Below are 27980 nucleotides of genomic sequence, written 5' to 3' on the forward strand. Positions count from 1 at the left end.
TTGAGCCTGTTCTTAAGTATCTAACCTTCATCTAGCTTCCTGCGGGCTGCCATTTTGGATGAGGGTCCATCTTTCTGAGCACCCGGCATGGGTCAGCCTGTCTCCTCTGATCTGGTGGGACCGGTTTTTCCAGCTGGAGGAAGGGTCGGTGAGGAATTGGCAGGGGCAGAGGGTTTTATGTAAATGTCCAGGGAGTGCTCTGGGAACGGGGAGGCCGGTTTTCCCAAAGGCACGCAGGGACTGGCAACTCCCAATTAGCCGCTGGTGAAGTCACTGCAACTTTGCTGGGTGGCTGCGCCCACTCCAAACGGTCTGGCAGGGGTGCGCGACCTCTGCTTCCAGGCCCTGAACACCGGGAAACACCCGGATTCTACTGAAAATGAACAGCCTTTAATGCACCTTGGAGTTCCTGCTCCCAGGGGCCTCCTGCCCAGAGTTTTAATAAATACAGTGCAAAGAGATCTGGAGGCCTAGCTGGGAGCCAGAGTGCAGGTGCTGTTACCATGCATACAACTACTGAGAAGTCCTCATGCCATACCACACACAAGCGTCCACGCACTCCACACGGAGGCGTGAGCATCTTCCTCTTCACTGGAGAGAGAGCACACAGGATCTAGGCAGACACACGAGTACACGATTGCGCGTGCGCCGGCCTATTCTCCATCTCTGGCCCGGGACTTGGCGTTTGGGGCGCCCTCTCCTGGCTCTAAGGAGTGGCACCGGCGGGTTTTCCTGAGCAGAGCTGGGTTGTAGGTAGTCTAGAGGCCTCCTGGTACAGTGGAATTAGACGGATTGAGAAGGCACTGGCTTGTGTTGGAGTGGGCCCAGGAGGGGAATGTGTCCAGCTTGAAGATGGGGATACTCCAGCTGTTGATGGATAATGTGATAGCCAGCACTCCGATGATATTGAGCAGGAATCCAGCGCGGGCCTAGGATGAGGCAACCCAATGTGAATCAGAGACACACCCCTCAATTATCAGGGGTGCTCAGAACCCCTCTCATCAGCAAAGCCCTCCTTGGGAAGTCCTGTCTTCAGTCTAACCTGCAGTCTAACCTTTGTCTCTTATTTGACTGAGCCTAACAGGGAAAGTGGGGGTTCCTTATATACTGTGGGGGTTCTGGGCCTTGTTTTCTCTTAGATCATTACATTAAATGGGCATGCTGCACCCCCCACCCTGGATATCCAAATGTCCCCTCCCTTATTTGTGGTCTGGTGCTGTAGAACACAAAAATGTCAGAGCTCCCCCCCTACCCCACCCTACGCGTCCGTGCCAGCTCTTCTCTGGGAACTTCAGTGACTCTCAGGCAGGTAGAGGGCAGAGACATTCCCACTTCCCTGCCACTCACCATATCAGACACCTTGAGGCCTCCAAAGGAGAATACAATGGCGTTGGGTGGAGTGGCCACAGGTAGCATGAAAGCCAGGGAGGCAGCCAGGGTGCAGGGGAGCATGACGTAGAGCGGGTGAAGACAGATGGCTTGTGCCTGGAGGATGGCGGTGCACATAATTCATCCCAGTTCAGGCTCAGTGGGAAGGCTAGACCCCAGCTCTCCTGCCTCTCCCTTTTGGGGGCCTGCCTCACCGTGCCTTCTCTCTGTCATGAACCTAGTCTCTGGGCAGAGCGCTCTGGGTGACCTGGAGAGGGCCCCTTGACCTCTCAGAAAAGATGAATGTGTTGCCCTGCCCTTTGGGGTGCAGTGATGGGAGGGGCTCATAAAACTGATCTCAAAGGGGCTCAGGAGGTGTCATCAAAGGCTGTGGGAACACGCCTGAGGAGGAAGGGGCTGGGGACGCTCCAGGGAGCAATTTTACCCCCATCACTTCTGGAATGACCAGAACAGGGGATTGGGTGGGGAGGTGGGTGAGGCCTCCAGTCAGCCCCACTGGGATACTCAGAGAGTGATGTCACCTGAGACAGGTGACTCAGGGGCCAGAAGGCCTTAGGACCTAAGAGTTCAACATCTGGAGAAGAAGGGGGACACTTAGGAGATTCTCTCCATGGAGAGGGTTAGACCAGCCACTCTGACGGGTGTGGGGACAGAGAGCAAACAGGAGGGCTGCCTGGAGGAAGCTGCAGTGTCAGCTCACCATGGAGGCCAGGATGGGTAGAAATAGCGTAGTGGTGGCCACGTTACTGGTACACTCAGTGAAGATGGCGATCAAAAGGCAGAGGATGACCGCAGTGGCTGATGGCGGTATGTGCTGCAGTGGGGTCAGTTTGTCTCCCAGCCATTCAGACAGACCTGATTGCTGAAGTCAGAAGGAAGCAAGATATCTAAGACAGAACTGTCTGGGTTCCTCAGGTTCTCAGCTGGAACTCTGGGAAACCCTGTCCCTGCCCATACCTTTGTGGCCTTTAAGTCAAACAGCTCTGAAGGAAGTTGGTACCCAGCTAGAACCAAGGGAGCTCCCTGCTGCTCCTTGAGACCAGTGGAATGAGGAGGGGGGAGGTTCTAGTGGGTGACCTGGCTATTTGTGGGTGTAATCACCTTACTTGACTCCTTGGAGACCCTGGTTCACCTGAGTCCTCTCCCTGCTGAGCATTAGGGCATAAGGGACCGTGCTCCTGACAGGGAGGGGGAGCAGGGCCTTGAACAGGCTGGGAAGAGGCTATTGGGAAAATGTACAAGTCCCAGGGTAGGAAGAGCTGCCCATCTGGCCCTGCCCAGTGTCATGCCAGGCTGTGGGACGTGCTGTTAATACTGTGCCCAGGCACTGTGTTCCTGTCTCCTCCACACCAAGCAAAGTGCCTGGCACAGACTGTCGATGCGCTAATCACAGACCCAGGAATCTCCTATATCAACCCTTGGCTCAGCTCTGCTAGGACCCGGAGGTCCAGGGCTGCAGTATCCGGAATTTCAGTTCTTTTTGGACGGAGAGTCGAGAAAGACACTTCGGTCCCCGGAAGGCTGTTATCTGGCGCCCCCTGGAGGCTTACCCTGGCACTGTATTAAGATGATGCTATCCTTGGTGCTTAGGCTCGTTTATTGCACTGGCTTCAGAAGTTCGCGGCTGGTGTTGGGTGGGACTGATCGCCGAGAGAAGCCTACTCTCCTTTGAGCTTCAAGAACCCATCTCGGGGGTGGAGGTGGGGGAAGGTGCCTAAGCGTAGTGTGGGACTATCCCAGGGTCTCCCTCAGACAGACTCTCACCTCACTGCCTTTGGCCAGGGCAAAGCCCCCACCCAGCAAGATCACGATATTCCAGGGCATCTTATCGTTCACTGTCTTCCAGGTGAGGATGGCAGGAGGAGCCTTCAGCTTCCCTGGTTTTTCTACTCCCCAAGCAGACAAACATGGTCACCAGAAGTGAATAGGCCTCCCCTCCCCTCCTTCCTAAGTGGGTTCCTATCAGATCTTAAGGCAGGTAGGAGGGAGCCCCCTCAGTCTTCCCTCTCTGTAGGATTCCGACTCTGTCCCTGAGTCCCTGTGTCTTCGGCAGGTCACCCCAATTCCTCTAGGAGCTCTGTCAAATGTGGTAGAAGGCTATATACCTGCTGACAGGGGCTGCCGGAGACCCTTCCCAGCCCCAGGCCAGGTGCTTACTTGGGTCCTGCATTAGTCCTGGGATCTTGGAGGGTATGATGAACATAACCAGGCTGATGAAGATGGCCACTGTCCCATCTGACGCCATGCTGTGGGAGGGTGGGAGGGAAAGCTGAGTAGGGACAGAGAAGGGTCCCTCCCATCAGCCTGCCCCTGAAAGAGACACCCTGTCCCTTCCTCAAACCCCTTCCCTCTTTCTTCCTTCCTCTTCCTGCTCTCCAGTGCAGAGGCTCAGCCATTCTCCCCTCCAGCTCTAGCAGGTCTCACCTTTGCCCTTTTTCATTGGCGAAAACTGTGTCACCCCAGCCTGGGAAGAAGCCCGGCTCTCTCGTGAACCAGAGCACCACCAGCAGGACAAACAGAACAGTGACAGTCTTCTCTGCAAAACTCATGGGCCCCAGCAGCCTGTACTGGGTCTTGATGACCTGGAAAGCAGCCTGCTTTCGTTCCTCTTCCCCTTCCCCAAAGCCAAAGTTCTTCCGGAAGCTGCAGGCAGAGACGGGGACAGTGTATAAAGGGTCTGCATCAGGAATGGGCAAGCCCTAATGTCCTGGCTTTAGAAAGAGTCCAAGACCCAGAAGGGCATCATGGCCCGGCTCCCCCACTCAGACAGGGACTTGTATAACCCAGTCTGACCTTGAACGCCAGGCGTTCAATAATATGCTCAGACTATGTGGGACTGACCGGGGAGGAACCCAGGGTTTCATGCATGCTAGATAAGCTCCCCTCTAACTGATTTACATTTCTAAGCCTTTGTTTTGTTTTGTTTTTAGCCTAAGCTGTTCTCCATTTTTTGATCCTCCTGCCTCTGCCTCCTGAGTACTGTGGTAATAGGTGTGTACCACCATGCTTGGGTTGGGCTTGTGGCTTTTCTTCAACAAGAAAGCTACATTCTCCTGTCTTCCTCACTGTGTCCCTTCCTCTAGAGAGTGTCTTGTACTGAGGAGCCCTTCCTGTCCAGGATGAGAAGGATGAGTGGTCCAGACCCCAAGTGACTTCAGGTCCTGAAGCTGTCTCCTTTCCGTCAGTGTTCCAGGAGTTCCTGCTCCACCCTGGGGATCCCTACCGTCCTTGGCAGTACCTTCATAGTCCTTAGCCGTTTAGAAGGCTTTGGCTGCCTCCTCCTGCTGTTTCTTTAACTCGGACTGGCATTTTACTTCACGCTTGAGTAAGTCTTATCTCTTGCTGGTCTGTGAGTTTCTCAGGGCAAAGAGCGTGTTTCACACATCTGTGACTCCTCAGAGTATCCAACAGTGTGCTGACTTCATCAGCTGCCCCCTTGCAGCTTCAAACCCTAACCCAGCCTTCTTGTACCTTCCTGAGTGATTTGTTCAAAGTACGGTTTAACAACTTGCGGTGGCTCCCCTCTGCCTAGAAAGAATGGATGAATAACTATGACCCCAGTAACACTCAGACCACCATGTGTCCAGTAGACATCACTAACAGATTACAGACTCCAGTTCAGATGAACCTTAGCAGGACATGTGACTACTTTACTCCATTTTATGTTTGTAAGACACAGTCTTGCTGTGTAACCCAGGTTGGTCTCGAACTCATGGTCCTCCTGCCTCAGCTCCCCAGGTACAGAGGTGACAGCTATGTATTACCTCATCCGGCTACATCAATCTCAACATTGATCTCCAAAGTATAATGAGGATTAACTCAGGGTTGAAATCTACCTCCTCACCCTGGCACCTCAAGGTCAAGGGTCCAACTCTAAACGACACACGAAGTTCCCTGTGGTTCTTTCCCAACTTCCTCTTTGTACTATAGCTCTTGAGAAGCAGGCTTCCCAGACACACCTAGGCCTTTCTGGCCTCTGTGCTTTGTGCCTGCCTGTCCTGCCTGGATGCCATCCTGCACTTTTATACTGGGCTGACTATCAGTCCTGTGAGATTGATATCATGTCCAGGAACGTTCTGGAATGGCCACTCCCTGTGCTCACCTTTCTCTCGGCTGCCACCATATCATCATGGCAAGGATGAGGATTGGCCTAAGGACTGGGAGTCCCAGTGTCTAGGACACGGATAGGCAAACAGAAGAATCACCTCAAATGCTTCTCTAACAAACTGTGCTCCTTGAGGAATCCCCAACTGCTCATCCAAGGACGGTGGAGCAGTATGGGAAGGTGCCTGGCTGGGGTCTTCAGGACTGGAGAGATGGTTTAGTTGGTAAGGTGCTTGCCATGTGAGCATCAAGGTCTGAGTTCAGTCCCAGCACTCATAAAAAAAAAATGGCTGTAGGGATGCAGAGACTAAAGGTTCCCTAGGGTTCACTGGCTAGCCAGTGTAACCCGGATGACTTCCAGATTCATTATCTTGCCTTAAATAATAAGGGGAAGCCTCCACATATATGCACAGATGTGCTTCAACTGGAGCAGGGGCTGTCTCCAAACCTGTCACCTGTCTTTAGAATATGTTCCCCTAACTCGGCTGCCTTGTTTGGCCTCAGTGGAAGAGGATGAGCCTAGCCTTGCAGAGACTTGATGTGCCAGGGTGGGGGATATCCAGGGGGACCTCCACCCTCTCAGAGGAGAAGAGGAGAGGGGATGGGGAAGGGACTTGTGAGGAGGGAACTGGGAAAGGGGGCAGTGATTGGGATGTAAAGTGAATAAATAAAGATAATAAAATAAGGGGAAAATGATTGAGGAAAACAGCTAATGTCAACCTCTGGCCTTTACACACAACACACACACACACACACACACACACACACTCAGACTCACACACACACATACTCTCATACTCAAACACTCAACACGCACACACACACACACACACATACTGTCTCTCCCACACACATACGTACACTCATACACACACATATACACACACTCCACACATATTCCATTCACACACACTCAACAAACATACATATATAATACACTTACACACAACACACACATACACGTACTCACACATACTCTCACTCTTACACACACACATACATACACTCAACCCACACACACACTCAGACTCACACACACATACTCTCATACTCACACACTCAACATACACACACACATACTCTCTCTTACACACACACACATACATACACTCATACACACACACACTCTCAGACTCACACACTGTCATACACACTCAACACACACATTCTCTCTCTTACACACACATACATACACTCATACACACACACACACACACACACACACACACACACACACACACACACACACACATGGAGGAAGCAGGATTTTCCATTCCAAAATTCACCATTCTGTCAAACTCATCTTGCCCATCTGCTAACAGGGGCAGCATTCTGCACCCAGTTATTCTCTCGTGTGGGAGGACAAGCACCTAAAGAGGGAGAAGGCTTTTCGCAGCATGGTCTCCCACCACGTTTGGATGAAACAGAGGCTCCTGGGGGTACGGGCAGGAAACTGGGCTTCTCTTACCTAAGACACCACTTACTTGACACCCAGGAAGAGGACCTGTAGCCATAGCCAAGCCAGCAGCAGCAAGATGATCATGGTGGGGAAGGCGAAACCAAACCACGAAGCAAAGTTCACCACATTGCCATTTTGGGGGAAGAGCCTGATGAAGGTGACATGGGCTGTTGTGTAACAGTGTCCCTGAAACTGCCTGGTCCCATTAGTCACTCAGTGAGAGTGCAAATCCCCTTTGTCATGCTGCCCCCAACCCCGGCACTCACGAGTTGACCTGGCCTTGGAGCACCAGGTTGGGCGTGGTACCCGTCAGGGTGGCAATGCCCCCGATGCTGGCTGAGTAGCAGATGCAGAGACTCAGGCCCTGGCTGAAGCGGTGATGCTCTTGGGTCTTCTGTGTTCTTGGCTCTGAAGGAGCAGATACAGGTTGTCCATTATCTGTGAACAAGGACAAGCATGTGGGAACAGGGACAAGAGTAACTACAGGAGTCTTGGACGGGTTCTGAGGCCTCCAGGATCTCCTGTCAGCAAACTTGAGCTGGGCAGAGGCTGTCTCCAGATTGCGGCATTCTCTGGAGCTTTGGGCTTCTCAGACCTAATCTGGTTCAACAAGTCTTGGGAAACTGAGGCCCAGAGATGCAAGGAGGGTTACCTAGACCGAGCAGGAGGAATAAAGTCCAGAAGACTTCCCACTTCCCAGACTTTAGCTTCTTTTTTTTTTTTTAAAGATTTATTCATTTATTATATATAAGTACACTGTAGTTGTCTTCAGATACACCAGAAGAGGGCATCGGATCTCTTTACAGATGGTTGTGAGCCACCATGTGGTTGCTGGGAATTGAACTCAGGACCTCTGGAAGAGCAGTTGGATGCTCTTAACCGCTGAGCCATCTCTCCAGCCCCCAGACTTTAGCTTCTTAGCTTTGTTAGTGGTGTTTATTATTGTTACTGTTGCTGTATTACTGGGGCTCCACTGCTAGGCAACTGCCCTACCCTTGAGCTACACCTTTAGCCCATGGTTCTTGGCATTTAATATTTTGGAAACAAAATTATTGTTGTTATTATTAATAATAATTGTTACACACATGCATACACACACACACACACACACACACACACACACACACACACACACACACACACACCCCAGTGCACATATGGAAGTCAGAAGACAACTGACAACTTGCAGGAGTCAGTTCCCTCTTTCTATCATGTGGATCCAGGGATGGAACCCGGGTCTTCAGACCTGTTCGTTGCCTCCACTGGCATTTTAAATCTGGGAAAGCCTCAGGAAGACCTAGACAGGTTGGCCATTCCTCCCTCTCTCTCTCTCCCCATGGGGTCCAAGATGACTACTTTTGTAGTCGTGTTAGATCTTTCCCAAGCAAGGAGGGTCTGAGGACAGGGTCTGTTTTGTATCTCTTTTTTTTTTTTTTTTTCCCGGGGCTGGGGATCGAACCCAGGACCTTGCGCTTCCTAGGCAAGCGCTCTACCACCGAGCCAAATCCCCAACCCCCTGTTTTGTATCTCTTACCAAGCTTGGTCACCTCCTTCTGGGGACATTCTTCCTGGAGCTCAAAGGTGGGGTTATTATTGCCTCCCTCCACGTCCTTTTTGGAGCCCTGCAGCTGTTCCAGGACTGCATGCCCGATGGGTACCATCATGGCTGTGGTGGCTGTGTTGCTAATCCACATGGAGAGGAAGGCTGTGACCAACATGAAGCCCAGAAGCAGCCTAGAGCCAAACAGACAGACAAACAGACACACTGCCACTCCAGCTTTCTTGCAGACATGGGACGCCTGTTTGTTTCTCCCGCCCTGGCTAGTGTGGACTCACAGGGCAGGCCGCACTCCGATGATAAGAAGCACTTGGAGGGCAATGCGTTTGTGCAGGTTCCAGTGTTCTACAGCAATGGCCACCATCAGCCCCCCGACAAACAATATGTTGGTGTCCTTGAAGTACTCTATGCAGACCTGAGGAGAGCAGGGATATATCAGAGACTCTGGGGTCTCTTCCTGATACCACTGAGCTTATGGGAACCATCATGAGATCCTTACAAATTGGTATTCCCTTGGGACCTCAGATCCAAACGAAAATGGCCTTTGGGCCACTGTCCGCTGACAGGAGCCAGGTTCCCTATTCCTCCCAAACTCCTTTTCTCCTCTCAAAGGCAGGGAGACTCTAGCCTGAATCCAGCTGTGGTTCAAGTGGAGAACTGGGAGATAACCAATTTTCTGCTCTTTCTAGAAAGTATGTGTCGTCCGTGGGCCAGTATCATCACCATCCCTGAGACGGGTTACAAGTCAAATGTTCAGCTGGGCTTGGTAGCTCTGTTGAAGTCCCAGGAGCAGGAAAGCTGTGAATTCTAGGCCAGCCTGGGCTACACAGTAAGACGCTGTGTTAAAATGAAGGAGAAGGAAGAGGAATAAGAGAAGGAAGAAGGAAGGGAGGAGGAAGAGAAAGAAGGAAGAAGAGGAGGGAAGAGGAAGAGAGATGAGATGGAGAGGAAAATCCTTTAGATCTGGCTGAGTTCAGGCGCAGGTCGGTCTACCTTATCCGGTTTGCTCCTCAGTGCAGGTAGTTCTCGTGTGATTCAAATTAAGGAGCCATTGTGTTAGAAGTATAGCTGGGGGCCGGGGAGATGGTTCATCAGTTAAGAGCACTTACTGCTCTTCCAGAGGGCCCGGGTTCGGTTCTCAGTGTCCCCATGATGGTTCACAACTATCTCTAACACAAGGGGACCCAATGCCCTCTTGTGATCTCTGAGGGAAGCAGGCACAAATGTGATGCACATACATGTACACATGCAGGCAAAACACACACATCAAACACATACATCTTTTTAAAAGAATACACAGCCAGCCCTCTGATAGATTTTTGTGTGAGCCATCTGCATTCATGGATGAGGTAACCTTGTGTAGAAATTGCATCTATTCTGAAGGGTACAGACTTTCCTGCACATCATTATGTAAAGTCTTACACTTATTTACATGTGTGAGTGTGTGCATGTGTTGTGTGTGTGTGTGTTGTGTGTGTGTGTGTGTGTACACATGTACCATGGCTTGACTGTGGAGGTCCGAAGATCTACTATGTGGATCCCAGGGATTGAACTCAGGATGTTAAGCTTGACAGTAAACACCTCTATCTCCTGAGTTCAATCCCTATTTTCTTTCCCAGCCCTATTTTCTTTCTCTCTCTGTTTTTTAAAGATTTATTTGTTTATTTATAAGATTTATTTATTTATAAGTACACTATAGCTGTCTTCAGACACACCAGAAGAGGGCATCAGATCTCATTACAGATGGTTGTGAGCCACCATGTGGTTGCTGGGATTTGAACTCAGGACCTCTGGAAAAGCTTTTGGTGCTCTTAACCACTGAGCCATCTCTCCAGCCCTCAGCCCTATTTTCTGATACATTATAGAAACTATTCACATTAGATATCACAGGGAAGATGTGTCCTCTTACTTTAAAAACACTATACATCTTATGTAAGAGAATGAAGCATCCTGGGAATCCAGAGGGTGTCTTAGAACAAACCTTGGCTCTGTGGAGAAAGAGAGAGAGAGAGAGAGAGAGAGAGAGAGAGAGAGAGAGAGAGAGAGAGAGAGAGAGGGAGACAGAGAGAGAGACAGAGAGAGACAGAGAGAGAGAGAGACAGAGAGAGAGACAGAGAGAGAGACAGAGACAGAGAGAGAGACAGAGAGAGACAGAGAGAGAGACAGAGAGAGACAGAGAGAGAGACAGAGACAGAGAGAGAGACAGAGAGAGAGACAGAGACAGAGAGAGACAGAGACAGAGAGAGACAGAGAGAGACAGAGACAGAGAGAGACAGAGAGAGAGACACAGAGAGAGAGAGACAGAGAGACAGAGAGAGACAGAGAGAGAGACACAGAGAGAGACAGAGAGACAGAGAGAGAGACACAGAGAGAGAGTCACAGAGAGACAGAGAGAGAATGGAAGAATGGATGGATGGATGGATGGATAGGACATTTGATCTTTTTGTTTGTTTTTGACAGGACCTACCTACGTAGCCCAGGTTGGCCTTGAACTTAATATCCTCCTATCTCAGCCTCTTGGTGCAGCCTTAAGGATGGTGCTACCAGGACCAGGTGTTGGGTGAGTTCCTTCATTGGCTGTCGTAGGCCTCCTCTTGTTGCAGGCCTTGCACCTCTCTGGCAGGGCTCCTCCCTCCTACTGTGAATGAACTCTCACAACAGCCACACATTTCTAGGATACTCTCTGCCTCCTGGCTGATCCTCTCTCATGCCCTCTGCCTCCTTTCATGACCTTGTGATGAGGCTTCTTTGGTTCCAAGACTCTAAGGAAGATTTCCTTTTCCCTGTGGTCTTTCCTCCTGTGGATGGGAGTGCTCACCTCAGAGGCATCCATGATGCCCATCAAGGGGAAGAGGACGATGGGGAAGAGGGCAGTGACAGCCAAGGGCAGGGCCTCGGTACACCACAGCAGTGCCATGAGGATGATGGAGTAAGCACAGTAGGCTTCCTGTGGGCAGGAGGAGAGAAGCAGAACAGTTGGACAGCACAGCTACAATCCCTTCCGCCTCAAGAGATACCAGGCCATTTGTACCACACGAGGAGAGCTTGTGGACACTTGATCCAAGTCCAAGGTCCCATCACAGGATGGAAAGGAACAAAGAGCTGGGATCCAGCTCACTTGGTAGAGCGATCCTAGCATGGGCAGTGCCTCATAGACAATCCCAAGCCATGCAGCCTGTAAACCCAGCATTTGGGAGGTAGACGCAGGCTAATCAGGAGTTCAAAGTCATCCTTGACCACATAGCATGTTTGAGGACAGCGTGGGTTATGCCTGGAACATTATCTTAAGTTTTGATTTATTTCTTTTTGTTGTTTGTTTTGAAACAGAGCCCTGGCTAACCTGTAGCTTACTATGTAGACCAGATTGTCCTCTGCTGCCTCTGCTTCCTAAATGTTGGTATTAATGAATTAATGGTATGTGTCACCAGTGAGACCCTGTCCCAAACTAAATAAGATGTTCTCCTCTTGTCTTTGACCTTGAAGCCAAGACTTTTTTTTAAAAAAATTTTGGTTTTGTTTTCTCTGAGACAGGGTTTCTTTGTGTAACAACCCTAGCTGCCCTGGAACTCTGGAGACCAGGCTGGCCTTGAACTCACAAAGATCTACCGTCTTTGCCTTCTGAGTGCTGAGATTAAAGACATACGCCACCACTGCCCAGTGGGGCCAAGACACTGTAACAAGCCCCATTTAGCTCAGGAAGACTCTGGGGCCCCGGGAGAGGCAGCTGAGAGAAGGGTTGCCACAGGAAGGCCTTCCCTGCTCAGGAGTCCCACCCTCTCCAGATTTAGTGGTTCTAGAGTGGGGGTGAAACTCAGGGCTTTATGCATGCTGGGTAAGGCTTCTACCACTGAGTCCTATCCCCGGACAGAGTCAGCTTGGAGGCATCTGGATCCTTGGAGCCCAGGATCTATGTTTTGGGCCCTCAGTTTTGAAGCTAATCTTGTCTGAGGGAAGGAACCCCCAGGAGTTCTTCTTGGGCCACTCAACTCACAAACCAAGGCACCAAGGCACAGTTCACTTTTACAGACTATGTGAGAGCTTCTTCCAGCCTTGAATACATAAGAGATTTGGGGCTACTCTGAGGCACAGCTTTTGGGTACCAGAAATTCTCTTTCTTCAGGCCCACAGATCCTGACCTTAAGCCTAGAATAGCCAGAGGCCAGACATGGGCCTAAGACCTCAGGGGTCCAGCCTTCTTGGCAGGGCCTCTCCCAGAGCCAGGGAATGATTACCTAGAGGGAGGCCTCTGGGTAGGGACACCTGCCCAGACTGTTTGCTGAGAAAGGAACAGCAGGCAGGGTTTTTGTAGGCTGAGGGCTGGGACCCTGATCCATTTAATGTTTGCTTTCTCTTTATACCCAGCAGCCTTAGTACTCTGATGAAGAGCATGAGGAGGAGAAGTCCCAGGGAAGAGGAAGCTGTTATTGAACAACTTTTAGGACTTCTGGGTTGAAAACTTAAGTGCCATTAAGGTGGGTGTGGTGGTCTTACTTTATGGAAGTGCCCAGAGAACAAGAGGCTTGTTCAAGGTCTTTGGAGAACTAGGGAGTGGCTGAGTTAGGACAGGCACTTGGTTGAGCGACAGGATTGCGTAAGGCCCTGTGCTCCAGAGAGCATGCCCTTGGAAATCAATAAGAAGGCACTCTTAGAGCTTCACAGAGTCTCTTGGTTGTCTCCAGGCAAGCTCTCATTTAATTTAGTGATGTCAAGAATTGATTGAACACTGAACCTCTACCCCAGTCATGGGCCTGAACTCATTAGCTCAGGGGTAGGGCCCCTATGACCCTTGACCAGAGGTCTTCCTGCTTCCTCAGTCAGCTGGTTTCTGCTGATGCCAGTTTTTATTTTGCTCCTCTGTACTTGCCTGGCAGGACAGACAACTGCTTACCCACCCCTAGGACTAAGGGCAGGCCATCCCCTCTGAACCCTTGTGCCCCAAACCCTAGAACTGCATGGCCAGAGATAGGAGGTCAGAGGTCAGCACAGGTGGTTCTAGAAGACAGCTGTGCCAGGTATCCCAAGCTGTCTCCCTGCCAGGCTCCATGGCCTGTGGGTTTTGAATGCTTTCCAGTCATATTCAGTTGTTCCTTGAGGTCCCAACTGCTGTCCCCCACTCACAGATAAGAAGAGAAAGGTGCGCATTGATTAGGTCAACATGTCAAAGTCACACAAATAGTAAGTGGGCAAACCAGGCCACATGGCTCCTGAGCCCTGCCTTTACCTCCCTCCTCTGCTTAATTCTTCCCCTTTTCGAGGGGCTCCGGCTCCCTGGGACTGGACAGGGAGAGAACTGGAAGCCAAGCAACCATCTCCCCAGGGCCTGCCACTTCCTACTGCCCAGATTCGTTAAGGGGCTTTGTTTTATTTATTTCTGAGTGTGTGTGTGTGTGTGTGTGTGTGTGTGTGTGTGTGTGTGTGTGTGCAGGCCAGGGTCAGCATCAAGTGTTGTTCCTCAGGAGCTGTCAGCCAGATCTTCTCTCTACCCTGCAGCTTACCTGTCAGGTGAGGCTGGCTTCCCAGTGAACCCCAGGGATCTGCCTGTGTCCACTTCCCCACCACGGAGGTTGCTAGCATGTACTCCACTACTCAGATTTTTATGTGAGTGCTGGGGATCAGATCTGTGCACTTATGCCTGTAGGGCAAGAGCTTTACCAACGGGACTGTTCTCCAGCGTTCGCAGTGTGGTGGCTCATGTCTGTGACTAGGAGGCCGAGGCAAACTCTGGGGCTCCTGCCGCTCTCCTGCCTCAGTCTTCTGGCGTGTGCCACCCACAGCCAGGCTTCGGCTTTGAGGTCCCCTTATCACACTGTCAAGGTGATATAATGTTGATAATCACTGGAGAGATTACAGGTCCTGTATGCCCAGGATGGGGCTCCCGCCCTCACCCACTCAATAGTTCCTCTTAACTCCTCTAATGTGTCTCAAAGTCCCATCTAGCCACCTTGACCCTAGTGGCTTCAGTCCCATGTCCACAGTCTACCTCCCTAGCAGTCTGCAGAAGCCTAGTGCATCTTGCTCACTTGTCCTTCCTGGATTAGGGGTTCTCGGCTGGAGCGTGAACTCCGATGGACGAACCATGCTGTCCCTTTAGATGTGTCTAGTGAGGGTTGTGAGCACAGTCAGGAAGGAAGTCAGTGCAGACTGCCCTGCCACACAGATGGCTCACTGTGAGTCTGGTACTTCATGCTTACACTGGGACGCATTCACCAGAAACCATACCCTACCACACATTACCATACCTTACCATACCTTGCTAATCATACATTACCATACCTTACCATACCTCATCACACCTTAACGTATTTGCCATACCTCACCATACTTTACCACACCTTCCACGGCTTCCCATACCTCACCATACTTCGCCCCTCACTTTGGATTCAGTGACTAAAAAGCGACACTCAACACTTGATTATAAAGTAGGCTCTGTGTAGCATCGTGATGCTCGTGTGTGAGCCTTGCACTTGGGAGGTAGGTAGAAGGGTCAGGATTTCAAGGACATGCTCAGCAACGCAGGGAGTTTCAGGCCAGCCTGGTTTTACTCAAAGCAAAACCAAAACCAACCAACCAAAGAAGCAGGGCCAGAAAGATGGTCCAGTGGGTAAAGGCACTTGCCATCAAGGCTGCGATGTGAGCGCAAAACCTAGAGCCCAGAGAGAACCAATTGTCATAAGTTGTCCTCTGACCTCCACGTGTATGATGACACACATGTGCATACACACAATAAATAAGCACATACATATAAAATAACTCAAAAAATCCAACAACGGAAAATGTAGGCTTTGTGTTGGATAAGTGTGCCCATGTAGACAGATGATGTGCTTTGTGCATGTTTGAGGTAGGTGAGGCAAAGTTGTCTGTTTTAATTTAGAATTTAATTTCAACTTGAAAATAGGGTTATGGAGCTCAGGCTCGTCTGTGCTGCTGTCACTTTTTTTATTCATATGTCCTTGTGTGTGTGCGTGTGTATGTGTGCATGTGTGTACACACAGAGTATTTGACATTGGATATCTTTCTCAGTTGCTCTCCACCTTAATTTTTTTGAGATAGGATCTCTCACTGAATCTTGCTGACTAGGCTAGTCTGGCCAGCCCCTAAGCTCCAGGAATCCTCTTGGCTCCAGTGCCACACAGCTGGGATCACAGGTGCTGGGAATCACAGGTGCTGGGATCACAGGTGTGTGCCGACTGTGCTCGTTTTTAAAACTCAGACACTGGGAATCTAACTCACCGTTACACAACAATCTTTTTACCCACTGAGCTGTCCTCCCAGCTCCCCATTGTCCTGATTGGTTGGTGACTTTGTTACAGATATTCTGTTTTTGAGACAGGGTTTCAGTGAGTTTTCCATGCTGACCTCCAACTCTGGGACTCAAATGACCCTCTCAGTTCAGCCTTTCAAGTAGCTGGGACAATAGGCATGTGCCACAGGGCCTGGCTGTGTTACAAACATTGGATTGTGGCTATCAGATACTGGACACCTGCCCACCTCAGTTCTGCTTGTCACCTCCGGATCCATCTCAGCATAGTGTTTGAAAGTGACACCAGCAAGGAGACACATTATTTCTAAACTGCAGTGAGGTTTTCCTAGAAACTATGATTCATAACTCTTTTCCTTTGCCAGTCTTCATTGTTTGTTTTGTGCATTTTCAAGTAATATTCTGAGAAGGAGTAAAGGAGACCTGGCAATGCCTTGACCCACTTTTTGAAGGTGGGAGAGTCCAGCTTGGAGCTAGGGTGTTGCCAGGGTTCTGTGAGGTTCTGTGGTTAGTCTCCCCAGAGGGCAGGCCACTGGGGAGTCTTTCCCTTCTGCACCATACAATGTCCGATTCCAGGTCGGCATCCGCAGCTCTAGGGATGGGGATTTCAGGGATTCCAGGCCTCACTAGGACTCATTGGCTCACAGCTGAGAACTGTGAACGTGGGCTGGCAGCCCTGACGTGCAGCCTCAGTGGCTTACATGCTGACCTCTGGCAGCTCCCCTGGGCCACTGGGTGGCGCAGATCTTAGGGGCACAGTTTCCATTTGGAGGGAGGGCAGAGCCTGTGCCAGGATTATTAGTGGACCCAGAGCTCAGGCAACAGCAGAGAGTTTTATAATGAGCTCTTTCTGCCTCCTCCCTCCTCAGACCTGGAGGGGAGGGCTCCAACGCTGGGTCCGAATTGTAACACTAAAGCAACTTATTCTTGTCTTAGTAACTAATTCTTTGTTGTTTGGTGGCTCGGCTGGCGGGCATGATCTGCCCAAGTTCTCTGAGTCCCATACTGGACCTGGGTGCCGGGTACTGCACACTTTACTCTTGCCGGCTCTGCTCCAGTTTGGCCAGACATTCTCTCCCACGATTCCCTTAAGTCCTCTGTCCTCACTCTGGCCACAGAGGCCTTTGCACCAAAGTCCCTCCTTTTGGACTTTGCCCTCCCATTTTGCCCGGTGGATGCCCGCTCATTCCTAGATCTTAGCTAGGTATTCTTTGGCCAGGGGAGTCCCTCCCCCGTCTTTTAGAGCCCCAGTCTTGCTCTACAGCTCATGATGGAATCTCTGCCTCCCAAGGGTTGGGATTACATGTGTGTGCCACCGGGCCTGGCAGCATTCAGTTTTATGAAATACGTGATTAAGCCATAGACTGTCCAAGACTGCTTCTGCTGAAAGAACGAACAAACGAAAGAGTGAGTGGCTCCGCTGTCAAGGAGTCCAGAATCTCTGTGGGCTAGGTGGGCTGGCTGCAAAGCCAGCAGTGGACAAGGAGCCTTACGGGAGCCTCCAGGTCCCAGACTGCCGTCTTGTTTATTTCACTGTGGAAAGAATACATCTGCTCAGAACCTGAGCGCCCAGGCCCAGCACAGTTGCTGCATCCTTGGACAAACCACTTACTGCTCTCCTTGGATAAGCCCTTAACCTTTCTTGGATTTGTTTATACCCTAAAAATACGTGAAAGGGCTTTTTCCCCAGCCATACACAGATGTGTCTCTTTCATGGGAAGAAAAGAAACGCTTTTCCTGGTGGGGATAGGAGAGTGAGGAAGTGGGCTAACAGGTGTGAATGTGTGGAAGTGGGTTCTGTACCTGGTGATGGTAGGTGGGGTTCATCAGAGAGAGAAGTAAGTGTTGGCCTTAAGGAGAACCAGGCAGATATAGGAGACGTACATAGAAATGACGAGGCCAGAGAAGCAGGGCAGACAAGGGCTGTAGATGTCCTGGCCTTTACCTGTCAGAGGTACAGCACACAGCTCTGTGGTGGTAGCAAATGCCCATGATCTCAATGGTGCCCTAGGTCATTCCTTCTGGTTATTGAAGGTTAACCTGGGGCGGGGATGACAGGCTCACAGCAGGTCATCCCCACTGCCCTTGAGCCCCAGAAAATGGGGATGCTGCCACCAGAGTGCAGGGACATTCTCAGGGTTTTGAGTAAACTAGGACATTTAGGTGGCAACTTGTCAAGCACCACAGCAAAGGAAAGCCCGAAGAGTGAAGGTCCCTAGAGGAGATGCCCTTCCTGAGCCCCAACTGCTGGACTGTGGAAGACTTCCAGGAAGGAGATGCTGAGCGGGAGCTGAGGGATGTGTAGGAGTTCAGTTGGTGGACAGCAGCGGAGAGTAGATCCAGAGGGGTGCAAATGAGGCAGAAAGGTCAGGAGCCTGAAGAGATGTATGCTTGAAAAGATCTTGTCTGCCTTGAGAGAGATCTAGAACCTTCCCTAGAAGAAAGGCCTATGAAAATGGAAAGCCCTTGAAGGGTTGAAGCAGAGAGAGAGTGTGTGTAGCAGAGAGAGAGAGAGAAAGAGAGAGAGAGAGAGAGAGAGAGAGAGAGAGAGAGAGGAGAGAGAGAAAGAGAGAGAGAGAGACAGAGTTAGAGAGACAGAGATACAGAGAGAGAGTGTGTGTGTCAGAGAGAGAGAGAGAGAGAGAGAGAGAGAGAGAGAGAGAGAGAGAGAGATGGGGGGTGGGGGACTAGCTAGGATGGTGCAGAGAAGGAAGGCCATGTAGGTGATATCATGGTGGGTATGGGAAAGCATTTGTACATTTGTACAGGGACCTCTGATGGAGGTTTCTTATCCTGTGTTGGGAATCAGGAACCCCTTCACTGTCTGAAGAAGGCTTCATTTCCTCAGACCCAACCTTTAAAACATACAAGGTAAAACAGCACAGGACCCTGAAGAAGGAAATCTACCATACTTAAATGAAGAGAGACTCTGTGTGTGTGTGTGTGTGTGTGTGTGTGTGTGTGTATGCATGTGGTGTGCGTGTGTCTATGTGTGTGTGCACTATGTTTATGTATGTGTGTCTGTGTATATATATGTATGTGTATGTATGTGTCTGTGTGTATGTATGTATGTATGTATGTATGTATGTATGTATGTGGTGTGTGTGTGTCTGTGTGAGTATGTCTGTGTGTGTGATCTTTCCCAGGAATAACAGACAGATGTTAATTGCCTGAGCCCCACCCCACCACCAGCTTCTTTAACTTTCAGCAGGAGTGTGTGCTTTCCCATCTCCTACTTCCAAGTGACGACCAGCCAGAGAAACCAAATATCATCCCCACTGGGCGACAGTACTAAGTGGCCCTCTTCTAGAGCCTTCTCATGCTAACAGCCCCCAGTCAGGGACACTTGAAGTCATTGTCCACTCTAAAGCCTCCTGAGCCTCCACCTGCCTTTGGGGCTCTGCCAAACACAGTGATGGCGGCTGATGCCTTTGTTTGTTCTCATTTGGGGGAGTGCTTGGTTCCTGATAGGAATGGCTCCGTACTATCTCCAAGGACCAAGGGAGAGTCAGCCCAGGCTTCCTTCTCTCTCCTTCCTTCCAAAACAAAGCTCTTTCACAAAAAGAGTTGGTCCAAGTGTGAGCACCCAGAGGCAGTTTGGGAGAAACCATTTACACTATTTTTCCTTTAGTGTTTCTCTGTATAGCTCTGGTTGTCTGTAGACCAGACTGGCCTCCAACTCTCTGAGTTCCTCCTGTTTCTGCCTCCCAACTACTGGGACAAAAGGCATGCACTGCCGCCACCACCACCTGGTACAGGCACAGTTTTGATCTCAGAATGGAAGAAAGTCAGAAACCAAAACATTCCCCGAATGCTCTGTTAGGGACTGGCAGCAAGAGGTTGCAGCCAAGCTGGAAGAACTCATCTCTGGGGCTCACGTAGACGCTAGCTGATAGCTTTCTCAGTGCCGGGCTTAGTAGAGGTACCAGGATTGCTAAGTTTAGCAATGCATTCCATCAACCTTTCCCAGCCACCACAGAGATGTTAGTTCAGATACAGAGTTGGGTACCAAATGGCCATTAAGTGACCTAAAGATAATTCAGTAATTCTTGATCTGCAACACCCCAACTCTTCACAATTACAAAGTTTTAACTAATCAGTTGGCAAAATCCTCAACACAGCTATGCCTTTCTCGGAGAACCTTCTCTCTCTCTCTCTCTCTCTCTCTCTCTCTCTCTCTCTCTCTCTCCCTCTCTCTGTCTCTCTCCTGGTCAAGGTCTCACTTTATTACCCATGATGCCCTTGAGCCCTTGAACTCCTAGGCCTCTTAGGCTCAAATAATTCCCACCTCCATCCCTCGGCTCAGTCCACCAAGTAGCTTTGAGGATGACTCCTGACTTCACAGTTTGTGCCTGGAGGTAGGCCTGCTGAAGAGTGGACTCAGTCAGGCTGAGTGACATGAACTGGCATTCCCACAGCCTGCTGGGAATTAGATCCTCCCAGTAGCCCAGGGTCTCCATGCAGATTGTAATCAGGGTTTACCAAAGACTCTACCTTCCTTTCCCATGGTGCTCCTATGGGGTGCTGATGGGCCAGGTCATGAGTTAGTAATCAGCAGGTAAAATCTACATGAGGGTACTTTCTGTCTCCATTGCAAGGGATCTCCTGGCTTTGGGGGACGGGGAGGGGGGATGACTCTCTCAAATCTTGCTTCTAGGTGAAACCTATCTCTGTCCATCCCAGCTTCCCCTCTCTGCTGGGGACCCCCACTCACCATTTGGGGCTATGTGACAAGACACAGCTCTGAATTTCATAGAAGCATCCATGCATCCAAGGCTCTGGTGGGGCCGACAGCTCATCTGAAGAGCTGTGGACAATTGTGGTATCCACATAGGGCCCAGAGCCTTCTGTGTTCTCCAGAAGCCAGGGGCAGATGGGACGAGTGTGTGGAGTTTGTGGAGCCCTGGCATGGGACACCCTGGTGCTGGGGTTGTCTCTCCCCCTCAGAGTGGCCTTTGGTGATCAGAAGGTCTGCAGATGTGTGACAATGGCCTGGAGTGGGTGAGAACCCTCTACCTGTCATCTACCGGGCTCCAAAAGTCATCCTCTATTCTCTGTCTTCTCGGAGAGATGGGAAGCCTCAGAAGACAGAGAGTCTAAATAAATCCCTTGTATAGATGCCCCCCGCTTTGGGGCAGGAATAGCTTGTCTGGAGGATGCATGGAACTGTTAAGGAATTCTGCTCTCCTCTGTTCTTAATGTAAACACGGTCATCTCAGCTGTTCTCCGGACAACATGGCACCATTACTGATTTTTGCAGATGATCTTCATAGGTTCCAAGAGCTATTGCATTTTTTTGACTGACATAGTTATAGGGACCCGAATGTGTTGGTTATCCCTTCTTGCCTGAACCACGAAGTCCCCACTACTCCCCCAGCTTCACAGGGCTGCCATCGGCTACCCTCTCCCCTTCTTTCTGAACTTGACTGGCACAGAACTGTAATCTCGAGGGCCCCAACTGCAGCACTGCTGTTCGCCCTGTCAGCTCGCCAAGCTCATCCCTGCGTTGGCACTTTGCACCTGCTGCAGGTTCTGCCTGGACAGTTCTTCACCCAGAGCTGGGTCTAGCTGGCTCTCACTGTCACTCTGGTCTTAGGGTAACTGTCCACTCCCTGGGAGGCCTGACTTGAGCCCTGTCCTAAGGGCAGCATTCCCCGAATGCTCTGTTAGGGACTGGCAGCGAGAGGTTGCAGCCAAGCTGGAAGATCTCATCTCTGGGCCTCATGTAGACGCTAGCTGATAGCTTTCTCAGTGCCAGGCTTAGTAGAGGTACCAGGATTGCCAAGTTTAGCAATGCATTCCATCAACCTTTCCTAGCCACCACAGAGATGTTAGTTCAGATACAGAGTTGGTGACCATTAAGTGACCTAAAGATAATTCAGTAATTCTTGATCTGCAACACCCCAACTCTTCACAATTACAAAGTTTTAACCAATCAGTTGGCAAAATCTTCAACACAGCTATGCCTTTCTCCGAGAACCTTCTCTCTCTCTCTCTCTCTCTCTCTCTCTCTCTCTCTCTCTCTCTCTCCTGGTCAAGGTCTCACTATATTACTCAAGATGCCCTTGAACTCCTAGGCCTCTTAGGCTCAAATAATTCCCACCCCCACCCCTCGGCCCAGTCCATATATGTCAACAGTTGCTGTACTGCTTCAAAGCTTGGGCAGTACACACTCTTTTGTACCTGTCCCTATGTTACCACACTCTTTTGTACCTGTCCCTATGTTACCCCCACAGGAATGACAAGTCCCCCACATCCTCTCTCCAGAACAATACATGGTACCTGCCATACAGCACCGAGTGCGAGGTTCACCCATGGGGGTAATGAGTTTCTGCCTTGGTGCCTGCAAGGCTGTGCAAGTGCCACACTGTACTGTATCAGCTGACACTACCCAAAGGGACAGCATTTCATACAATGGTTATTGCAGGCCTTCCCACTGCCTGTCCTCTGTCACCTCTCACAGCTGTGGTCCCCCCCCCACCCCCCGCCATTCACTCTATCTTGAGGGAGCCACTGCATGCTCCGAGTGCTCCAGCCCTCTTGCTATATCTGTGTGGCACAGACACCTGTCTCCTTCTCTGGATCCTAACTACATTGAGCACAGAACATCTGTATTTTGTCCTATGACCCCGGGAAAGAGCCAGGAGATCACAAGCATTAGTGAGAGGAAAGTGGGGGGCTTGACTGGGTGGTGATGGAGGAGGAGGTTTGAGGGGGGCTGTAATGGAGGCCTCCTGTCCTCTCCAGACAGCTTCAGACAGAGACTGTAATACCAGATTGCTGTCTCAACTTCTTTTTCCAGATGGCATTGAAAGCAAGTTACATTACCCCTCTGGGCCTCAGTTTGCTGGTCTATGAAATGGAGACAGCAGCAGAAACATCATGGTCGAAAAGAGGCCTCTGTAGGAAACAAGTGAATTAAGTCTTCATGGTGCTTGGCCCAATGTCAAGCACATAAAACTTATCTAGTAAATGTCAGCTGTTTCGTTACAGCGGTCTGAGCCTTGGCTTGGGCTCTCCTTCCCATGTTAGGGGCCAGAGGAGTCTGTAGAGAGGAAGTTAAACTGCTCTCCCCCAGACTAGGAAGGAAGTAAACAAACACACGCTTACAGGGCCTCGCATATGCCAGGCTGGCTCCAAACTCGCAGTATAACTAAGGATGACCCTGAACGTCTGGTCCTCCTGCCTCCACATCCCAACTACTGTGATTACAGGACTGTGCCACCATGCTCAGTTTCTGCAGTGCTGGGGACTAAACCCAAGGCTTCATGAATGTTAGACAAACACTCTCTACCCACGGGTGACATTCCCAGCCCCAGACGCACTCTTTCAAACGGGGACCGCCCTGTAAATAAAGTGCCAGAGTGACTAGTGTGACAGAGGGGGCTTCTGAAATAGGTCGAGGTGAAGTTGCAAAGAAGGAGGAGGATGTACCTGAGAGGAGACACCAAACAGAAGCAGAGGGAAGTCACTGGCAGCAGAGATGGGATGCAGGGAGAGTCTGGGTAACTGGTCTGCGGTCCGGAGCCTCGGGCCAGGGCATTGTGAGTTCATACTGATTGCTAAGTCAAATAGGAAGGCCATTGGAGTTGGAAGGAGGTCCTGGGAATGCCCCTGATAGCAGGGTGAATGTCAGGAAGGCAGGGGACAGGGGAGAAAAGACAGGGTAGAGAGGCTGCCTAGGTGGGACTGATGCCATTCAGAACACAAATGTCCCCAGCTTCTGACCGTCCCAACTGTGACTGGCTGATTTTAGGATCTTCCCCCAGGCTGGTAACTTGTGGTAAGAACATCTCTGGTGATACTGGTGGAGGTAAGGAGCCAGAGCTCCGGAGCAGGGGAAGGAAGATCAACAAACTGTGCTTTCCCTAACTGTGTCATTAGGCTGTGGTTAGTGGGTAGGCATTAGTGGATGCACAGTGTGTTTTCCATTTATTTTTTTTAAAGATTTATTTATTTATTATATACGAGTACACTGTAGGTGTCTTCAGACACACCAGAAGAGGGCATCAGATCTTATTACAGATGGTTATGAGCCACCATGTAGTTGCTGGGATTTGAACTCAGAACCTCTGGAAGAGCAGTCATTGCTCTTAACCACTGAGTCATCTCTCCAGCCCATGTTTTCCATTTATAAAAGCCTCAACTTAAAGTGAGTTTACAAATATTTAGGCCAAATCTTTTTTTTTTTTTAAAGATTTATTCATTTATTATATATAAGTACACTGTAGCTGTCTTCAGATACATCAGAAGAGGGCATCAGATCTCTTTATAGATGGTTGTGAGCCACCATGTGGTTGCTGGGAATTGAACTCAGGACCTCTGGAAGAGCAGTCAGTGCTCTAACCACTGAGCCATCTCTCCAGCCCCCGGCCAAATCTTTTAAGTTCAGACTCCATTTTTTTTTTTTTTTTTGTTCTGGAGCTGAGGACTAAACCCAGGGCCTTGTGCTTGCTAGGCAAGCACTCTACCACTGAGCTAAATCCCCAACCCCCCAGACTCCATTTTTATTTATTTTTTTTTTAAAGATTTATTTTATTTATTATATATATAAGTACACTGTAGCTGTCTTCAGATACACCAGAAGAGGGCATCGGATCTCCTTACAGATGGTTGTGGTTGCTGGGAATTGAACTCATGACCTCTGGAAGAGCAGTCGGGTGCTCTTAACTGCTGAGCCATCTCTCCAGCCCCAGACTCCATTTTTAAAGAACCTGACCTAAGTTTGAACTCAGGTAAAATTAACAAGCTAGTACGTAGCATTAGTTCTAAGTTACTCCCACCAACAAAACCCGAACCTAATTCCAGTCTCTAGGTTCACCCCCAACAAGACCAGCATCTCCAGGTTATTACCCCAACAGATCTGCACCCCTAGGTTACAAGCCCACCTCCTGACTAACGACCACCAATTCAGATGGAAATAGAGATTAAGTTTATGATTTGATTCCCAGCACCAGCCAATTATGCTAAAGCCATACATAGCAGCTTTCCAATCAGATGCTTGCACACTCAACCGCACCCCCCCCAACTCCCCTGCTTGCTGCTTTCTGTAAAGACTTGCCCAGATAGATATTTGGGGTTCCTCGCCCCAACAAAAAACATCCTGTGTGTTGCCCGCCAGTGTGCTTGGGGGCCTGAGCTGGCTCAAATAAAGACCCTGCTGTGAGTTGCATCAGATCAGCTCCTGTCTGTTTTGGGGGTTTCGCTAACACTTCTCTGGCACTACAGGATCACAATCCAGAAACTTTTTGGAGTGTGTTGGGGCGACTGCTGGTGTGTTAGTAGTTGGGGGAAAGTGGACCATCCAGAATGACCTTGAGTCATGACTAGCATCGAAAGGCATTGAAACGAGTAAGACTATGGGAGGAATATCTTCTGAGATGCCAGGCTGAGCTTTTTTTTTTTTTTTTTTTTTTTTTTTCCTTTTCTTTTTTTCGGAGCTGGGGACCAAACCCAGGGCCTTGCGCTTGCTAGGCAAGCGCTCTACCACTGAGCTAAATCCCAGGCTGAGCTTTGATTTGAATGGGAGAAGTCTATAGGCTGCTTATAGAGAAATGTTTGTGTGGACCAAATACCGGAGTCAGTTGGCTAACACAGTTGTAGAGGTTTGTAGTAGTATCCTAGACTAAGGTCTTGTGAGCATAGGGATTCTTGGGGGTGGGGAGGTTCTTGTTTTGTTTTTGAGGCAAGCTCTGACCACTTAGCCCAGGTTGGCTTTGAGTTAATCGTGTTATTTCAGCCTCCCAAATGCTGAGATTAAAGGTGGGTGATACCACACCCGGCTAGAGGGATGCTTTTCAAATTATGAGACAACATACAATTACCTGGCTAGGAATTGGGAGGGGTTTGAGGTAGGGGCAGGACAAGATGGGTGCTGGGAAACCTATAGAGTCTGACGGAGAAGGTATCACCAAAGTCAGATGACCGTCTGGGACAAATGCTGCTGCAGGGATGGGGAAGGAGAGGACGGGCCTTGGGTTAGGACCCTGGAAGCTGGCGGGGATCTGGGTAGCAGAGTCAGCACATGTATATGTGTGCATGCAGGCATACTCTGAGGCTCACTACTAGGAATGAGCATAGAAAAGGAAGCCGGGCACAGAGAGCAACGGTTCGACATGAGAAGCATAAAATCTGGTTTATATGTCAACGGGCGCAGTCGAGCAGGGGAGGAGAAATAGACCATACAGGAATAGAATTCTGTGAGGGATGGGAACCCAAAGTTCTGAGGAGGGTCTGGCCTCTCAGGACAGTTGAGTCAACAGAGGGCAAGCAGAAGCAGGTGGCAGGGCCAGGTACAGCAGAGCAAACCCCGGAGTTTCACACTCTTACCACACACACCATACATCTACCAATAGGTACAGCATTCTCGCAACAACCCAGCTCCCCTCTGCCACATGATCCCTGAGGCAAAACAATGAATCTTTCTGAGCTATTGTGTGCCTCTCCCAGGATGGTGGTGGTGTCACACATGTTCCAGCCTGTCTGAAATCTGAGCAGTCCCCTGCTTAGAGACGCCACTTGTCTGAGAAGGTCATCTCAAAAAATCAGTCCAGCCTTATCACTGGTCAAGTGTTAGGAGCCATATCCTGGGCCTCCTCCCTCAAAGATAACGCAAACCAAAGGCCTCCTTTGATTTCCTGATCTGTAGCAATAAGTAGTGGCTCATGGGGCAGTCCCAGGGGTGTGAGACACTCTAAGGGCAAGATTCAATGTCGGTTTTGGAGACAGGGCCACACCTCTAGCTCGGCCCCCTCCAATTCATGCCATTGGCAAAGGAAGCTGGGCTTTGAGGTTAAGGTATAAGGCCGCCTTGGAGCTTCCTTTCCCAAAGCCCTAGGATACCTTCATTAAAACTTAGGGATTTTTTTTTTCTGAGACAAGGTTTCTCTGTGTATCCTTAGCTATCCTGGAATCCATTCTGTAGGCCAGGCTGACCTTGAATTCACAGGGATTCACCTGCCTCTGCCTCCTAAATTTTGGGATTGAAGTCGTGCACCACCACCGCCCAGCTAAAATTTAGGGATTTTTTTTTTTTGTCTGTGTCTTTGTTAGTTTTGATGATACTGGGGATCAAACCCCAGGCCTTGCACAAGGCAGACAAAAGCCTTAATCTTGAGCTACATCCCCAGACCTCCAGGCTAATTTAAAATTTGATATTTAATGTCTGTCCCACTCCAGACAGGGTCTATGTAGCCCTGGCTGTCCTTGAACTCTTTAGATTAGGCTGGCCTTGAACTCAAGAACTGTCTGCCTCGGCCACCTCAGAGTTCTGATTTCAAAGGCATGTGTCACCACACCCAGATTTAATTTTCTTACAGAGAAACCCAAAAGCTCTACAGAACCAAATTCTGTCTTGGGACTTTGAATAACTGACTTACCTTCCTTTTCCCCATCTGCAAAATGGGACAGTGGGACCCATCTCATAAGATGAAGCACGTCACAGGCAAGGGGGGAGGGAGTTCAAACGAATAAGGGTTATAACCTCTTGAGATGGGAAGGAGGCAGGCACCTTGTGCTCTGGCTGTGTGCACAGAAAGGGGTCCTCCTCAGTGGCCACCCATGAGACTGCAGGTGAGTCATTTATTTTAGTATTACCTGGGAGGGCACAACTGCCTGAGGCCAGCTCTCTCCTACTTGTCCTCTCAAAAGTTAGATACCCACTTGGCCCTTCCTGTCCCTGGCTGGCACTGAGTTCAGGGCTGAGTGGGTACACAGTAGGCAGATAAGCTCATCTGTCGGCTCCTGTGTTTCCTTTATGCAGATGGCTTTCTGATCACAAACCGGTAGTCTCCAAGGTACTAGAGCGGTTTGCACAGGAACTTTGACAGCTGAGCACCCTGCAGAAGCCACCCTTGGCTCTCAGAAAAACCGGGAGGTGGTGGCCTCACTTTCTGGGGGAAAACCTAAGGAGGCCCCTCTTTGACCCCGACAGTCTCTCCCTTGTCACCTCTCGAGTTACTTATGCAGAGGAGTAAGACCCACGGGTCCTTACCTTAGTTTGGACAATGAGTGGCAGAGGCAACAGGAAAATGGGCAGACAGAGCACAATCAGGTAGAAGCGATAAGCCCATAGTGCCGGCCAGCAGGTGGCCATGGTGTGGACCAACCTGTCCGGGCTGAGGCTGCCAGAGCAGCCTCGTCCAGGAGGCACGGAAAAGACTGCAGGTACAGTGCACAGCAGGTGGCCTGGGGCAGCTTATATAGAGCCAGAG

General features: G+C 50.1%; 1 protein-coding gene across 7 annotated transcripts; it reads right to left on the reverse strand.

Moving 5' to 3' along the window:
- Positions 1 to 156: 156 nt before the first annotated feature.
- Slc13a2 (solute carrier family 13 member 2) lies at positions 157 to 27956 on the reverse strand. Of its 7 annotated transcripts, none has more exons than XM_087574211.1 (13): positions 27761 to 27942; positions 22597 to 22668; positions 11329 to 11457; positions 8789 to 8925; positions 8487 to 8686; positions 7219 to 7390; positions 6978 to 7100; positions 3814 to 4032; positions 3547 to 3635; positions 3154 to 3275; positions 2090 to 2251; positions 1348 to 1485; positions 369 to 929 (listed from the first exon to the last, which is right to left on the reverse strand). In XM_087574211.1, exons 3-13 carry the CDS (start codon positions 11425 to 11427, stop codon positions 759 to 761), a joined length of 1632 nt encoding a protein of 543 aa, XP_087430337.1. In that variant the 5' UTR covers positions 11428 to 11457; positions 22597 to 22668; positions 27761 to 27942; the 3' UTR covers positions 369 to 758.
- Positions 27957 to 27980: the final 24 nt, after the last annotated feature.

This window comes from Rattus norvegicus, chromosome 10 (genome assembly GCF_021556685.1).
Source record: "Rattus norvegicus strain SHRSP/BbbUtx chromosome 10, alternate assembly SHRSP_T2T, whole genome shotgun sequence".
Lineage (NCBI taxonomy): Eukaryota > Metazoa > Chordata > Mammalia > Rodentia > Muridae > Rattus > Rattus norvegicus.